At 32.9% G+C, this 19,270-nt stretch overlaps 1 protein-coding gene across 1 annotated transcript in view; it reads right to left on the bottom strand.

Annotated features, from left to right (window-relative positions):
* LOC105254742 overlaps positions 1 to 19,270 on the bottom strand; it is a 62,345-nt gene that overhangs the window by 37,429 nt on the left and 5,646 nt on the right. The window contains exons 6-7 of the mRNA XM_025412637.1: positions 18,827 to 19,002; positions 17,347 to 18,180 (exon numbers count right to left, since the gene is read on the bottom strand). Of these exons, the coding sequence (XP_025268422.1) occupies positions 17,347 to 17,434 (88 nt within the window). The 5' untranslated portion in view covers positions 17,435 to 18,180; positions 18,827 to 19,002. The remainder of the gene's footprint in view (positions 1 to 17,346; positions 18,181 to 18,826; positions 19,003 to 19,270) is intronic.

Raw genomic sequence — 19,270 nt, forward strand, 5'->3', positions numbered from 1 at the left:
TCTCTAAAGAGCAACGTTATTTAAAATCAAATATCGTACACCAAGAATATGTAAGCGCCATTTCTCGCGTTTAGGTCGGCAATCGAGTAGAGTGGCGTTGACATGAGTCAATTTCCCGGCAAACTCGTATAAATCGGAGAACATACTTGTCATTGGTTTAGTAATCTCATCAACAGCTGAGAAAAAGGAGGAGAAAGAATCGAGCGGACTGACGTGACGCGTCCTCCTTCGGTGTGCAGCTTCACGTCCGACAACGTAATCGAGGCGCATGCTAAGCGGCCGGATCGAGGTTGTCAGGTCGTCACACTCGGTGTGGCAGTGCAACAATGACCGGTGGAATGAGCGAAGCGAAGGAGAGTCGGCCGGAAGCTCCTTATAATCCGCAAATGCCTGCATTGCTGCGAGGAGCTCGGAGACTCTTCTTACATTTAGAACGGACCGGCAACACAAAAGTGAAGCCTTGAAATTCGGGCGGAGATGACGATCGTCGATGCGAAATAGTCGGCGTGCGTTTCATTTTGCACATGTACCGGATGTCTTTTCAACTATGAAAACTAAGAGAGACCGAGCTAGGAATAGTAATGGTTGTTTTAATGGCGAGATATCATTTCTTTACGTTAGTTATGTAATGAAGTTGAAGTTAATAAATGAATCAAGTTGTAGAAAATTAAGTCTCAAATTATTGTTAATAATTTTTAATAATACGCCAAGATATGTCAATGATTTGAAAAATAATAATAATAAAATAACTGACTTTTATCGATAAAAATAAGAAGTATATTGGCAATTTAATTTCCTTCTCGCGGAAAGATGCTTCCGGTTGAAGAGTCAAATTCCACGTCGGCGACGTCGGCCCGGAATAACTCGAATCCTCGTGAACTTGGGGCGCGGCGTGTTTCGCAGAACCGGATTTTCGGAGGATGTCGAGTTATTACGAGAAACTGTTTACGTTGTCACGAAATGGATCGCAAATTATAGTCCTTTTTTTTCAATGTGATAACATCTGGTACCTTCTTGCGGTTAACGCCAGACTCTTCTCCGGATCGCGTGCGAGATGCACCACTGTGTATAACGTATACATTATGCGGAATTCTACTGAATTTTCGACACCTTGAGCCAAAATTCGAATTTGTCATCCTTACAGAGAAGTCCAAATAGACATCTCGCGTGACCAAAATTGCGATTCTCTTCGGATCCGATCAGACTGCAGGCCTATTAAACTTCAGGACCTTCTCCGATCCGCCGTCTATCATTACTAGTAATTTTCAAATTCGCGAGGGAACAATGACAATGGGAATTCTCAATAATAGATCCTTCTCTATAAACATTATTTTTGTGTCCCCTTTCCCTCCCAATTTCTTCTCTCCTTCATTTGTTCGATAGTCTAATCGGAATGAATTCTGTTTCCGTCAACCATAGTATTTAGAAGCCTGTATTGACTATTATTATCGGCGTCGTCATCTGCAATAATACCACCAAAGGCTACATTCCGGAACCTTAATAAACCTTAATTTATGCTTTGTTATAACTCGTAATTTCTGCGTGCAATGCGTGAACATAATCGTGAAGATTTCTCTCTATTGTTTTGGATACGTGACTGATTTCGGATTGCATCATTGAAAAATTGAAAATATAAATCAACATTTTCGTTAGCTAAATTTCATAACGCACTTTAATCTTTCACTTAATCTTATCAAAAATTAAGACAATTTCTTATTATTTCAACAATAGAAAATTTCTCTTATATCTTCAAAACTAATTTTCTAAATATCCAGTGTTGTGTGTAAGTTAAAGCAACGATAAAACCCTTAAAATTCATGAAATTGCATAATTATAATATGTGTATCTTCTCTAATAATTTAGTGTTTTATATGAGAATATTTTTTCTAAATCCTTCAGTGGAATTTTAAATCAAATTTGAAATATAATTATAAAATATTATTTTTATTTTAAAATACTCGCTTGACATAATGTCTAATAAAGTCTTATTAAAGATGTTAAGTTCAATTTAGAGAATCAGTATTATTGTCTTGTTTATGATTGCATAAATATTTGTAATGTCTCTCAGCATAAATACGCTGACATCTCTCTGTTCCGCAATCTGAGCGTGGAAAGGAAGACCTTTCGTGGTTCGAATCCTAGTTAAGGCTATCATTTATTATAATATCTATCCGGTTACGGGTCATGGTTTTGGTTTGTTGGAAGGGAGTCCCGTGGTTATTAAGGTTTCACTGTGGAATCACTTTTCTACGCAAAGCCTATTGCGTGCTTCGGGTGTAATCGACGTATGCAAGAATGTTCCGAGAAATGCGTGAGCAAAAGATAACGAAAGATTTACTTCCTTTTTCTTATTGTCATGTTATACACGTGCTTTTCATTTCCGTTTGCGACATCATCTTTCAATATTTTCCACGAGAAACAACGGACGTTTTAGAAATATTGAATAATGTTAAAATTATATTTTAGGATATAATTTCTCTATAACTTAGATCAAATATTAAATAAAAATAAAAAATAGTTTTATTAATACTAGAAAATATATAAAATAATGAAGATTATTATCGTTATTTCTAGAAATAGAACGAAAGAAAATTGAATTTTAAATTTTAAAAATATTAAAGTAATGTAATCACTTATTATCACTTTAAAATTATTAAAATGTATACAATAAAGATTATTATAATCATTCATTTTAAAATGCGGTCATCTATTTACACATATGCATGATATGTTGGCGCAAAACGAAGCAAGTGAATAAAACTCACTATATTCAGAAAAGGACATTATGTAAGAATGGCACGAGCTTAACATGTAACGATGTATCGCGCACGTACTACATTCGCATGCGAATGCTCGCGTATTGTCCAAAATCGTGAAGCATGAAAAACCAGTCTTGCAGTAGCTCGTGCCGAACTTTCAAACCCTTGGTACTTGTATACATATGTGTGTGTGTGTGTCAGTCACGCGAATACGAAGAATATGCAAACATTTCTGTTCTTTGATATGGAAATATTCATTTTATAATTCCAAATTACTGGTATTTTAATATTTTTGCAAACTAAACCAAGTTTGCTTAAAATTGATTCAAAAGTCGGCAATTTTAAAAGAAACGCAATTTACGTTTCAATTGAGACAATATCGGGCAATCCGAGTACGCATCAAGATTCATTGATGCAGAAAATAAGCAAATGTACATAAGATAGACCAGTTTTGTTAGAGGGACGGTATTTCAAAAGTAAGTAACTTTCTCTCGTCGCAAGAGAGCGAGGGATGAAGAAATCGAGAACCCGAAATCGGAAGTACGCGCCCCGCACGCGTGACAGATGTTCGTTTCGCGAATGGTTCTTGATTCTCGTATATGTCGGCACACGCGCACGCGTTTATTGTCGCGTATAGAACAGGATCGAGCCTTTCTTCTTCTCTTTTTTTTCGTCCTGCATACGCGCCGGTTCTACCTTCTCACGAGAAGGAACCGGACCGCGTCTACTGCGGAGCCTGGGAGTCTGCGAAACTCTATTGTGCGGTCGCTCCCTTCTCTGCGCGACGCGACGATGACTTTCGCAGTTCATGGTTTCGCCAAGTTGAACAGGAATTTCGGGAGAACTTTTTGCGCGGCGGAACGAGCGATCGTCCTAGACTCAGTTGTTGAGGAAGAAATGGTCGAGCGGAAGCGCAACGAACTCGCGTGAGCGCGAGGTGCACTTATAGAATGCATTAGCGTTTGAGGAAGTTAACAGTAAAATAAAATGCATCTTTTATAACGCTTCGACCGCCGCATATTTCGTAGGACAAAAATGAAGAGAGAATTTTTTTAAATAATTTAAAGAAATAATTTAAAAATTATTTTGATATTAAGATATCTTTAATATCCACACTTCAAATTTTCTCTGTAATGATCTGTGTGAAAAGATCTTTAGCTTATTATATCTAATTATGGAAATTAAAATCTACACGATATGAAATTATGAAATTATTAATAGTATTATAATAAATTTTAATAAACTAATTAAAAAATTTTTGCAACATAATAGAGCATACTATTAGTTTTTATTATAAATATTTTATATAGATTTATATTTTTTTCTCTCGCACATACGAGATTGTGTAATGATATTTCTCGGGTTATAATTTTCGAATTAGATAAATTTATATTCCATGTAAATATGTCCCTCATTTTTTTAACATACAATTGAATTTCTACTTTATTAATATTCTTACAACGACAATAAACACGTGCGGCTAATATCATAAGAATATTAAAAGAAGAATTGAACATCTGCCGCACCATTCAATCCTTCTGCAGATGAGACATAATAATGCATGCGCGTGCCATGCGAAGGAGTAGATGCGGGATATAAAATACATAGGGTCGCATATATGCAGCACCGAATATAATTGTTTGACTCTGAGAGACTTTATTCGTGTGTGCACAGTCTAAAGAAATATTATAATAGCTTGTGCATCTATGAATATATGAAATTTTATATCATATCTTCAAAAATATCAGTTGCTAATTCCAAATATAAATAATAATAGACGATTCGTAAAAAATAAATCGTTAGTTAATCGACTCCACGAGAAATCACGGTTTCGCAAAGATGAAGCCTTCAACATATCAACGAAAAATAAGCACGTACATACATGAAGAGACGCAATTACGCGTACGATACGACCCCGATCAACGACGGTGGCTACCATAATGGGAGTGACTCTCCACGTGGCCATGAGCGCTCGAGCATAGAGACGCGTGCGTGGCCCACTTGCGAAATGTAAGTCCCATACGCGTTTCCACGAAACACATTATATGGCGTAAGCTCTTTAAAGAGATCAACTATGCGTAACCCTGAATCGAAATTTTGCTTCTATTTTCATCCTACATTTTTTCATGAATTTTGAAATATTTTGATAAGTTTCATTTATAGGAATTATATTAAGGTATTATATTAAGTCCTTACTTTATATCTCAAATAGATGATAAACCAACAGTTTTCTCATTTATAAATATTAGAAATTTATAAAAGAAGCTTTCGATAAAATTACAGATTAAATAATTTTAATATATAGTGATTGTTTAAAATATTAAAGTAGATGTTAGATTAAACATTGAGATCGAAAGTAAGAGAAAAATTTCGATTCTGGCAATTTAAAAAACTATAGCACGATATCACGTTATAGAGTTTCGATTGCGAAGCGCAGAAAAGAGTCAAGTATTTAAGATTCGTCGATATTCAAATTTAAAACATACATTTTTATTTCATTCCAGTTCTAAAGATTTTAATATTTTTAATATTTGCATGAAATTAAAGATTTGAAAAGTATGTCTTCAAGATCAATCAAAGGAAAAAATGAGAATCTTGGAACAAAAATATATTTTAAATGTAAAAATATTGAATTTAAATGTAAAATTAATTATTTCTAATGGAACTCTACATATTTTAATTTATAAACGAAACCCGAGTAGAGTTTACTTTAGCAATAACAGGTAAAGAAAAGATGACGCGCCTATATTTATACTTTGTGACCTATTTAGTTTCCGTTGATTATTCAAAACTGTTAAAACCAATAAGTAAACGAAAAATAGATTATAGTTGTATGAAAAATAAATAGTAGATATTTCTGCTATTTATCTTACACCGCGCAGGGAAAAGTGAAACCGCCATTCAACGAAGCGATACTACACTCAACGCATTTACAACCCTCGAAATGCGTATCGTGTCCACCCCACTCTCCCTCTTCGAACAAGCAGGTTTCTATCGATTGCTGCGCGAGAGTTCTGGGGGGAGTGATTTAGGCTCCCCAAAGTGCGAGTCCGAGGCATTAAAGTCTGATGCTCTTTCAGGGGCCGGACGACACGACCGGAGGTTGCGTGCGCTGCACCAGCATAAGCTCTCGAAGATGAATGTGTCTGAGGCTGACGCACACCTTCTCCTTGTGGATTCTCGCTCCCCAGTGTTTGCTGAATTATTCAATCCTGTTTCATTCTTAAGAACATTTATTCGTGTTCTGAGAGACGCGACGCTATGATGAGAAGTCATCCAAACTTCCTCTCTTTCATGATCCTTCTTCGTTCTTTTTTTCATTAACGTAAACAGGTAATTTATTATACAGAAATTGACGGAAGGGCTTATTTCGCAATTCAGAAGTGGATTAATTTAAATTATAATTAGCCAAAGTCGGCTATTTATAGCGATAACTGGCGTTACTTGCGTTAAAATTTAATTTCTGTGTTGCGTAATAAAACAATTATAGAATCAATCACACTGCGAGAAATTAATATTACAGCATTAAATATATAATATACTGATACAAATTTCAATCAAGGCAGAGAATTTCATTCTTTCTTCTTTACGGAATTGATTTTACATCGATTTTCTCTCAAACGATGCGTATCTTCGCGGTTTTCCGTTCGCGTTCCGTTTAAAAGTTATTGTTCGGAAAGACAGCAAACGATGTTGAAGTGTATATCCGTTATTTTCCGAGCGATCGAACATTTGCCCGGCGCACGGAACGAACAAGAGAGAAAGACAGGAACGGGAACCGCGATGGCAACTGTGGGAAAGCGGCGTCGTTGGCTTCGCTATCAGCTGCTCGGGATGCGAAATGACGAAGCCATTGAATTCCCTGAGACAAAGGGAGCGGCAGGGCAGGACGCGCGAGGATTTGTTTCACGATCGAGCTTGAATTGTTTGGAATCCTTCGCGAAAGAAGATGCGAGTAAGTATTTAATAATTGAAATAAATTTAAATTTAAAAATTTAATTCTCAATAATTTAATATCATTTAATATAATGTAATTCAATTTTATCTATTGCAATGTAATGATTCAGGATTAAATATATAATTTTATATATAATACATATATATAATTTTATATATAATACATATATATAAATTATATATAATTTAATTTAATTTAATTTAATTTAATTTAATTTAATTTTAGAACTATAAATGTAATGTAATGATTGAAGATTTGATTTAGTCTGGTATTTAGAACAAGTTTATTGGAATCCAATGTAATAATCTTAATCTCAAATAGCTGTCGTCGAGAAAGATGCGCGCTTTTGCACGCAACGAAAATCAATCCCGCCTCACATCCGTGCGTGATTCATACGAGAAATATGAGAAGAGAATGCGCGCGGGGAAGTAGGAGTGATATGCACGTGATTCTACAGTTCGTCGATCGCTATTACAAGCAGGTCGAGAGAAATTATAACGACAATATCGCCGCTCGTAAATCGTGCCATTTAACGATCGATGAGCAAACGACAAAAACTGTCGCACGCAACGCCCATTTGCATCGCGAAATGTATGTAATGAAAGACCATGTCTATCAAAACGTTACACTTAAAATTAAATCGCTTTTCAGTCGTAAAGCAAGATAGAGATCTTCTAAGAAACGAATCAGACAAACTCGCAGGAACTTATCTAAGTGCAAATGAATATAATTATGAGAGAGCTGATCGAAACTGTCAATGCCAGTCACAACCTGTTTTACGTGTGTTAGGTATATTAAATGAAATAAAATGAAATAAAATGATTAATAAAAAAGTTGTTACTTGTGTATAATAAAACAAACTGTTACTTGTGTGTAAGGAACTTAATTTTTATATCTTTCGTAACATGAGATTTACAACTATAATCAAAAAATTTTATATTAGTATCATAATTTTGCAGGCGAGAAGAGAAACTATCATCACACATTTTGAAAATATTTTAAACTTTTAGACAAAATAAAAAATGATTTTCCATTATACGAATATTATAAATAAATTTTATATTTATATGTAGATTTCTCAACCAAACGTTATCCCCATATATAATTCTAAAATTTAATTTAAATCAAATCCGTATTATGTAACATACATACACATATAATTAAATAAAAGCGGTAAAAATATATAAGTTGTTTTTCCGATTAAATCAATTTCGAATTCGAAAGATAGATTTGTTTTTCCTACGCGATCGATTTACCATGTAACTGAAGTCTACGAAGCGTAAAAGCATTTGCATACCAATCCTTTGCGGCCCACTCGCGATGCAATAACATATACCGAGCTTCACTAGAAAATTGTGTACTTTTCCTACCTACGATTTCCGACTGAATAGCAGCGTCTGAAATTTTTCTTGAATTTTTTTTACAAAAATCTATTTATCTAATAAAAAAAAAATTGCATTACTTATCTTATCAAAAAACGTTCTTATTATTTAAAACATTTTGTCACAATTTCATACTGCTGATAATAATATACTTGTTTAGAAATATTTCCCAGAAGTTGTCATAATAAACTTCCAAGGAAAAGTTCCATGCTGTTGAATCACTGTATAATCATTGTGTAAACATTATAATTTAATCTATAATTATTATTGAGATATCCATTATCTCGCGTTCAATATTGTCGCTTGTTATTCAATTGTTTAATAAACAAAATACCAATTACTATATATTATTACTAATGCATATTAGTAATGCATATTAGTAATTAACGTTAATGTTGCATAAATTGTATTATTTGATAGATTATTTATTGATTTGATAAATTATTTAATTTGTTTTAAAAATATTTTATTTGACATTTTTATAATATCTTTTAATGTTTTTATAATCTAGTGGGTTTATTAAAAAAAAATTATAAGCTATGGAACTGACTTTGTGCAATAACCATGACTAAAATAAACGCAGTTAGAGCGTACACGTCTCTCTTCGGCATCGACTCAAACGTGATTCATCAGTTACGTTTCTCGATAAACGCTTCCGCAGGTCATAGAAGCTAGTCTTGAAAACTATTCTCGTATGGAAACACACTATACATTAGATGTTAATAATCAAACCGCGTGGCAATTTCTAAACACACGTTAGTGTGTTTCTAATAAAGTGAAACTTAGAACATTCCAACTTCTTTAATGTCACCATCAGGAAAATTTTAGAACAAACAGTTCTATTAATAGTTTAGTTAAAACAAAATAATTTTAAAATATTTCATTTTAATATAATTTGAAATACATGTATATATAAAGAGATTAATTAATTTCTATAAATTAATAAGAGAGATTTTTTTAATATATTATGTTTATACATAATTTATTATTATTTAAATTGATTGTGTTAATAATATATGCACATATAATAAGCATAATATGTTAAAAAATGTCTCTTATTAATTTATGGAAATTAGTTAATCTCTTTTTTTTAAACTTTTTAAACATTTCAAAAATATCAAGTCCTTTCAGAGCAGAATACTAAAGCTCCAATAAAAATGGAGGACCTCCCGTGCGAGATATTCTTTAGAATTTTCAAGGGCTGACTCTCCAAGGAAGAGTCTTGATACGATCCGAGCTTCTTCAAGGGAGGGATGTACACTATAATACGCGAATCAGAATTTGGCCGCCCACGACGTCCCTCTATTCTAAACCATAAACAACCATATGGAAATTTGCCCGACTATTATATATTGAATGCTTATTTTAATGAGATATAATAAAAAATAACATGTATAATGTAATGTAGTAACAAAGAAAACCAGTAAAGATAAATGTGAAATAAATATAATATAATTAAATAAAACAAATAAGAAAATATATTAAATGAATATACTCGTATATATAGCCGCTAAATTTGAATTAAAACTAATTTTAATAAATCATTATAATTATAAGAGAAATATTCCGATTTTTTTGTTGTTATTGAAATATCTTAAAATATCTATATCACATTTAAATAAATATTCAATATTTAAGGGAGCGAGCAAACATAATAAAAATTAATCTATCGCTTTCACGTTCAATAAAGTGCAGTTATATCGATTGATCGAAAAAGGAGCTGCATGTTGCATCTGCTCTTTCCGTGCATGCCACCCTAAAAATCGGCTAGATTAATATCACGATGGCCCTTTCGTCGTGTGAGAATGAAAGGGCGAAGTGAGAGCATCATATATACTAGAGAGCAGGAAATTGCCCTGGAAATGATTCTAATTTCCTGGTCGCGTAAGGAGAAATACTAAGCGGTTTGCATTCTGATCTGTTTCGTTGATGTTAATCCATCCTAATCGATCGGATCGCGAATTTGCCTTTTCATCGTTTGAAGTATACATGAATTAGCTACTCGCAACGTGACAGCAAGCGGAATCTCTTATTAGTGCGAATAACAGATTCTATCCAAGTGTTTCAACCATCTGTTTTGTCAGCTTTAAAATTTCAATATTGCCTTATTTTTATCTTATTATAAAAAATAATTTTTTCACATAAGAGATCTCGAACATCATGCAAAGCATGTGTTATAAATGTAAAGCTATGATTACATTCGAGCAATAACGTAAATAATATCTAACATTCTAATATTAAAATTGTAAAGCAGAGAATGTCTATCTCGCTTAATCCGAAATGGTTGATCACCTCCGCGAAAAATATCGAGAAGTTGAAACTCATCATCGGATCAAAGAGTTTGCACCGCGTCATTCCTCGCGAAATGATTTAATACGCGCGAAGGGAACTCAATTCAGAGTTGGAACTTGAGGAAGAACTTGATCTATTTTCTTAATGGCCACTCTCGGTTGGCATACGTCCTAATGTAGTGGTGCTCAGGATTGTGATTAAGCCTTTAGACTAGCAGAAATAATTGTGCAAATCATACATACAAATTTCTTTAAAAAAATTTTTTAATCTTACTTGGCGATATCATGTTTGTGTTTCATGTATCGAGTGCAATTAATATTCAATTAGGCGTTAAAGAGCGGCATAAGTATATGTTGTGAAAATAACTTGAAATATTATGAGAAATTTATGAAAGCTCTGTAAAAAAGATTTCTCTGAAATGACAGCCCGAATGGCACACCATTTGAGAACCACCGTCCTAATGACTCGCGCGTTTTGTCTTCAGGACCCGAAAATTCTATGCTGGCCGATTCTTTACTCTTCGTGTACGCAACTAAAAACGGGGCAGCTTTTGATACCGCGCGGCTGTCGCCGGCGCGATGATGGATGACGGCAGAAGTATACGGTAAGAACGAAGAGGCCCGACGACGAAGAGGCATCGGCTCGTCAAGGCGAGAAACCACCACGTCGGGCGACGACGAGACGCCGCGATGCATTCGACGATCATGATTAATGGCAGTAACATTGCGGCCGCGAGTCATCTCACCGCCGGTCAGAGACGACAGGTGCCATTGAGGCAACGGGGCGAATTAAATCCGCGACTCTGTAGTGTCGACTTTCGATTTATCCCGTGTTATCCGGTCCGTTGCTGCATCGTGTCGCGTTTGTAAAACCCGTCCAATTCGATTTCGTGGGGAATTTATCTTATAAACATTTTATAACGCGGAATCTGCGAGTATCTTTTTAAAAAAAGTTTATTGCTTATTAAATTAAATATATTTATTTTAGATTTAAGTGTATTTTAGATTTAAATACTTTATTATATTTAAATGTATTTTTAGATTTAAATATTTTATTATATTTAAAGAATGCAAGAGAGATAATTATCTTTTGTCACTTGAAATATTTCTCTCATACATTATTTAAAATATTTCCTATATAATTCCGGAATTTTTTAAAAAACACAGTTAAAGAAATGATATAAATTTTCAAATATAATGAATTAATTTGTATTATAAATGTACGTTTAATTATATATTATACTTTACTTATTTTTAAAAAAGAAAATTTTATGTCTACTATATCACTATACTTCGTTAAATAAATCTGCGGCTGAAGATGTTATCGCTTCTTGACACACTCAGTCAATTAAAGCGAACCTCTGACAGGGGTTTGTTTAATTGATCGAATTTAAAAAGAAATTAGATGCATTCGAAGATAGCTGGGTGGTCAAAATTTTTTTCCCAAGCAGCCAATAATTACATCGTCCACTAGATATTTGGGATCACAAGATGTCTCGATGATATTGTTCTTTCTCTTAACGAAGCAGAATTCTTCGATTTCCAATAATTATTATTTTACGGATTTGTTTTTATCTTCATCTAATATCATACGATAGAAGCATCGATGGAATGTCATTGTTTTCGGTCGACAAATTTATCTTATCGTCTATGAATAATCTATAACTACTGCACAATAAAAATGTTTTGTTTTATAAAATTGTCTTGTTTGAAATTTTGAACTTTGTCTTTAATCGATGAGACTATCTTATCATCCAATGAATAATATACGATTACTGGTATGAATGTTGAAATATACCTTGTTTTAAATCGTCATATATATATATATATATATATATATATATATATATATATATATATAAGAGTAGATATTCAAAAGATTGGATACATTGTATACATTATTAAATATTAAAAAAATAAATATTTTATCTTATATTTTTATCGATCAAACTAATCATCCATGTCCGACGTCGACAATCTTAAAATACACGTCGCATAGTTTTATTCTTTTCTTTTGTCGATTCGGCGACGAGTCATCGTCGACAATCGCCGGGAATCGTTATCTTCTGAACATGTTGCAGCCGCCCTTGATACACCCTTGGATCAGAGAGGATCGAAATAACCCGCGTCGTAGACCCGAGTCCCCGCGCGCAACATTTTCGGGTCCGTCTTAATGGCTTCTCGAGGGCCTTTTTTTACCGAGTTTGGATGCGCGAAGGTGTAAATTGAGTTGGTGGCGGCGAGCAAGAATCCCGCCTCATTTCGGAGTATAAAAAAAAAGTTACTTTTGCCCAATTGTGTCGATAATAATCACGTTCGAATATATTTTTATCAAGCTATCACAGCACATGAAAAAAGGTAGCATAAATTATCGCATCTATTTGTAAACACAAGTGAGAGAAAAGTAGAATTGCTTTCTAAAGAAATGATGCAACATGTAATATGATCGACTTCTATTTTTATATGTAAACAATAAAATAAATCATTATTCATCTTTTAAAATAAAAGTTTATTTCCATCCGTGTGATAATCGCCCAAAATATATTATTCATAAATAATAATATATTTTGAGCGATTAAAATCGAAAACTTCAAACAAAATAATTTTATGAAAAAAAAGCAGAATATTTGCTAAAAAATAATATATAAATTTTATATAATTACCATTTATTATATATGCATAAATTTTTGAATATGAATCGTTCTATCTATGCCCATTTTCAAATATGAATCGTTCTATCGTGCCCATTTGAAATTTTTAAATTAATATCGATCGAAGAAATAAAAGAATAGAATATTGCTATCAATTTTATTTCTCCAATCGATATTAATTTAAAAAAAATATCTATACGTATTTAATAGATAACAATGATAATTCTTAAACATCTCTCTACCATTTTAAAAATTAACAAACACTCATGCTTAAAATGGTCTCAAACGAATAGCTGCTATTGAACATTGAACTGCAGTTCGTCGATGCTGATGAACGACTCAGGCGTAAATTTAGCACTATATGGCATGAGATCAGGCAGCTTGAATTAGAAAACATTGACCGCCAAAGAGTGCCGATAAAGACTTTACTGCGAATAAAATCACCTGAGAGTTCTGCGAAGACGAGCCTTAAGCATGACTAATCGAATAGAATTATTAATATTCGCACAAAGTTACACATTTTTGTAATATCCTAATACTTTCTCGATTTTTTGCAAGACACTATTATAACATTAATAAATATCTCAAGTAAATCCAATCATAAAAATCCAATCATAAAAACTTAAATATTATCAATTTCCAAAATTTATTATTTTCCATACATTTTTTCTGTATATTATTATCTGCAAATAACAATGAAAAAAGCATATGATAGCATGGTTGATGAAATATGTATAATGTTGTAGAAATCATTAATTAAAATTTACACATACACACCTTAAGAATGTTCATGTTTTTTATCATACATTTTTTTTCTAAAATATCGCTGACTTCCTTGGCTATTACAATCACAAAGGTAGTCAGAATCTTATATGAATCAAGATTATCTACAGTGTGAGAGAATGATTACCGCGATCATGACTCATTAATTTAATCCGAAGAAGAATTGACAAGACAGTGTTCTCACCGTAAATTGCATCCTAGAGTAGTTAATTCGTTAAATAATTCTAATTATTCCGAAAATAATACACAGATCTACAAAGTCGATGAAAAAAGCTAGATTTATGCGTCAACTTTTCTTTTTATTCAAAAGCGGACTATAGTTTTTTCCAGTATGATATTTTTAAAATTTTGTGTGTAATGCAATAATTAAATAGTAATATGAAAGAATATTTTGACATCTCCAAAAAAACGTGTATAATTCATTATTAAATATTATTAATATCTAAAGATTTTTAATATGCTTATTTTTTTAATTTGTCAAATACAATTAATCATAAAACATATAATATTTATATGATTGACCTAAAAATGCTACTGCATTATATGAATGAAACATTATTATTGTATTTTTATATTTTAAATTACACTTGACATTTTTAACGAAAAAATAATAATAATGGCATTGAAACGTATTGACAAAAGAGATCAGCTGTTCTTTCAGTTTTCCTTCATATCTTATATATCTTACCGGATTTTCTATATTTTATAGAGCGATTAAACGATTTTTTTACCTGAACTCTCAAAGGTGTAAAAGCGTGCGATATTTTTTTAAAGATCTAAACGTGTTGAAAAAGAAAGAGAAAAAAAGCCTACAAAGCTCGTTTTAAAGGTTCCTTTAAAATTGCAGATTTACATTGCAGGTTTGTTCGCTCAGAAAAATACCTCGTCGTTTTGTGAACCATTGTCATTTCCCAATGCCATAGTATATATAAATTCGCCCTTAAATCACTTTCTATGTAATCAGTAGGATTTTTTTCACATTTTTTCACAAATCCATCCGAAAAATGTGGCATGCAAATCTTTATGAGATTTAAGCCTCGAGATTTTCTACTATGAATCTATTTTTTAAGGGAGACAATGAAACCATTTCTTCTTCTAAGAGAGAAGATTTCGGATACATACAATATTATTTCTTCTGACATTATTTGTTCAAGATTATGAAATTCAAACTTTCAAATGGGCACGAAGAATTTTAAGTAATAAAACTATGCGACTACAAATGTCATGAAAATTTGTCTGTTTCATGCTTTATGTTTATAAAAATAGATTTATATATAAAAAATTAAGAATAAATCCATAGACTTAAATTTGCATAATAATTACCTGAACTCTTTAGAAAAGATCATAAACATTTTTAGAGTTACTCTAAAAAGTAAGTTATCAGACTCTAAAAAATTCTCAAATTATTATTAATAAGATTATATTGACTCTCAAATTCATTTACAAAAAGATTGTTCATTTATCTATATATTACATCAATATTACATATTGTTACAATATGAAATCTAATTGTAAAATAGATTATAATTGGAAAACTATGTGACAGAAAAAATAAAATATTTATAAATGAAGCAAAAAGTTTTCCAGGATCTATATATAATCATTTTTATCTTTAAATTACATAGATTTTTAAAATTCATTTATTACAAAATTATTCTGTATAAGAGTTAAATTTCGCTTTCTCGTTAGAAAAACTTTTCATTGTTTATACAAGTTTAAAGAATAATCTCGAAACGATTGGAATACGATAATGATCCAGCGGATTCTGGACTGGCGTGGCTCGATCGACTGCTGGTGTAACGTAAGGTGCAACCCACGTGCGCACCGTGACATTCCGATCGTGACTTGCAATCTGTATTCGTAACTTCGTTTCTACTCTGACCGATGTCCGCTCTTTTACGGCTAGTCTCGTTTTAACGACGCACGCGGGACGAATAAGAAGTCGCTAAGCAAAGTCGCTCGTTAAAAGTGCGATAATTACAGTACCGTTAGCTCATGTTTATATAATTACAGGCTTTACTTTAAAGCAAATATATTACTGCTGTATTATTCTGTGCATTATTCTCGCGTTACTGTTTGTTGACAAGAGAGAAGAAACGATCTTCTAATGTCATGGGTTAAGTATTGATTAAAAAAAAAAACGTAAATCGTATGTATGTATTATTTAAAAAAGCGTTAAATCATTAAATCTCTAAAAGTTTGTGATTTTCGAATAAAAAAAAATATATAAATTACATCATATATATGTGTTGATGGAATATATAGAGATTATATTTTATTTAATGCTTCTAGAGTGTGTAATTGAAAAAGAATTTATTCAATTATATCGCCCCCCCCCCTCTCCCGTCTCGCTCGAGTTTAAATTATTCGATTGATAAAATGCTGATATATCATCATGATTTTTGTTATAGGCAATTAAGTTGTCATGATATTCTTATACAGCCTATTAAATCGTGCTGATATTCGATTACACTGGTCGCAATGCGCATTTCATAATGACAAAATAAGAAGAGTCGACAGGAATGCGCCGATGGCGTCGTTCCTATGAATAAAATTTGTTTGGTCGATGAGGAAGAAGCGGGCAGATATATCTCGAAACCGAAAGGAACGAATCTACCCCGATGGGAGTGGCGCGCCGGTAAATGGAATAAATCGGGGGGGCCCCCCCTCGATGTTTCTCACAAAAGGTTCACTGAACCGCGACACGAGCGAAAATGTGTCATTACCACGCAAATTACGATGCTGGCGCTTCCGTACGCATCCTACATCCCTCGAGATAATTACCGTGAATTAGCATCGATCGATGGACAGCCCGCAGAAAATGTTGGCAATATATCGCGAACCGAATACTGATCTCATTTCGCTACACATTTTTCGGAACGTAAATTAGAGATTTTTGAAAGTTAAGGGAAATGAAGTCTTTTCGTCGAATGGCGCAATTATTATATCACAAAACTGAAAGTATATATATAATAAAGTAAAATACATACAACTAGCTTTCTCCTCTCATCGCGTAAATGAATGCAATTAATGCAATTAATTTCGATATTGCTATAAATTTTATATAATAATGTCTATTTGTACAATTGTCAATGCAAATTTATTATATTGAAAAAATGAGATAGAGACGAAAAAGATAGGCGTAAATATTTAAAAAAAACTAAATTTTTTTCCTTGACAAAATATTAAAAAAGATTAAAAATAAAACACACCCTACAATGTCTTTTAAATATTTTAACCTACAAATTTCATATTTTAATTCAAATCGTTCATACTTTAATAGTTTTATTTCAACAAATCGCTCATTTAATTTTTCGTTTAATTTTAAATTAATGCTTAGTTTATGTCATTAATCGAGGATGACTCGAGCTTTAAGCATTGATCGCCCCCGATTCGTCGTAATGCCAGCTTACACGTGAATTACAGAATGAAACGATCTAGTCCTGCAGTAATATTCGGAGGCACGTGACATCCGATTTACAAGCGATTTGTATATACATGAAAATTGAAAAAAGTACTCACTTTGACAGTTGGCGGCACTCAGAAGAATAATCAGCAGCAGGATCCTCGTCGGCCCCATTTTCCTCGGAAGTGTTTTCGCAGCTGTCATAGCACACTTAACTCACACTGTCTCAGTTCCAAACACTACACAACGAGTCAAAAGGACGAATATAATCACGAGATATCGCGTAGAACTCGCGCGAAAATTTCGAAAGGAAGCTTCAGTCTACGAGCTTACGAGCGTCCCGTTTCCTGCTCTCCTTTTTCCTCAATCTTCGCAAGGTGAAACGGAGCGTGCCGGCACTTTCCACGCTAATTTCACCGTGCATAAGCGTGCAGGGTACCGTTCCGACGAGCGTCACGCCGGTTTCCCTCGATAACGGAACGACGATTGTCGGTCCGAATTGTCTCCTTGACAGTGACTCGTTCTCTTTTTTTTTATCGATAGATCGTGCGAGAAAAAAAAGACCGTCTATTGGCTTATAAAAAATGACCTCTCTCGCGAGGGAGGATGATAGCATCCGTCAGAAAGCCGGCTGGTTGGCTGATTGCACGCTGTCAGTTTACCATAGGGACACGACCGTACGGCGCAACGGCTCGCAGGCGAATGAATGCGCAAGCACCACTCTTCCGAGTTCCGCGTCATGCGTGCCGCTACTGATCCCCCTTCCCTCTACTCTTCTTCCTCCGGCCGGCGCCACCGTCTCCCCACCTCGTCGCCTCCCTTCCACGATGCTCTGAGCGCGTGTGCGGTCGGCGCATCAATTATGTCTGAATTGGAACTGACGGGGGTACTGGAGGATCAAAGATTCGTCCAGTGTTTCCGAAATTTCTTTCTTTTCCGTCTTTGTATACCTATGCAATTTTATATTGTCAAACATTGTCTTCAAAAGTAAAGAAAGAGAATGTTCATGCATAAAATATTGTTGAAACTGTTTATAATCGAACTTATACATTTTGCTAATTGTATTAATGGGCAAAGTTTAATATTAATATAAATCTATTAATACATTTTCTTTGTGAGATATTGACAATCAAGTAATCAATGTAAACATTATTTAATAACATTCAGATATGATAAAAGTGTAAATGTATATATGGAATGCAAATAATTACTATTATGATTGTCAAATAATGATAAGTTGCAATTGTATTTCTGGGATATATTATCTTTCGGATTAATATCAGCTTCACAATCTTTGCCTTCAATTGTAAAATAGCTTTCGATCGTTGATAAAGAATTTTCACAATCGAAGAGCTAAATTACATGGAAACTGATAAGCAATAAAGAAACAAAGTCAAATCCTTTTATTTATTTTTCTATCAGGCTTTTCAATCACGTAAAACGTATATAGCTATTAGCTAATCCAAGTAAAATATATTTATAAGTAAACTGTATATATATAAATGTATATGTTTATATAACTAATAGTTTTGATTCATAATTGCAAAAATAAAATTGCAACTTTCATAGTTTTATCAAAAATATAAATAATAATACCTCTTATAATTATATGCGACTTTTATGTCGAATGAGCTTGAAGGATGCGAGATGATTGTGACATAATAATGTATTCCATAAACCACGCAACCGCAATCGATAATCAGTGTCACTTCGATTTTCACGCAATTTGACCGCTGAAGGTTATAAAGCGTGACAGAGACCATAATTGTAGCCTATAAAGATTAATATATTGTAATAAATGTTATGTAATGTAATTAATAACATTAAATGTTCAAAAGATTCAAATGATTAGAATTAATATAATTATTTAATATTTTTATATAATTGCGTGCATCTAATTTTTTACATTTACATATATTAATTATTGTATACTTAATAATTTATAATTAAAAATTAAATTATTAAGAGAGAGATTTTTTGTTTCAAAAAAATATTTTTGTTCGAATCGCGGAATTTATTATAGTCGGTTATAAATAAATA

The sequence above is a fragment of the Camponotus floridanus genome, unplaced genomic scaffold (genome assembly GCF_003227725.1).
Source record: "Camponotus floridanus strain SB8 unplaced genomic scaffold, Cflo_v7.5 scaffold54, whole genome shotgun sequence".
NCBI classification, from domain to species: Eukaryota; Metazoa; Arthropoda; class Insecta; order Hymenoptera; family Formicidae; genus Camponotus; species Camponotus floridanus.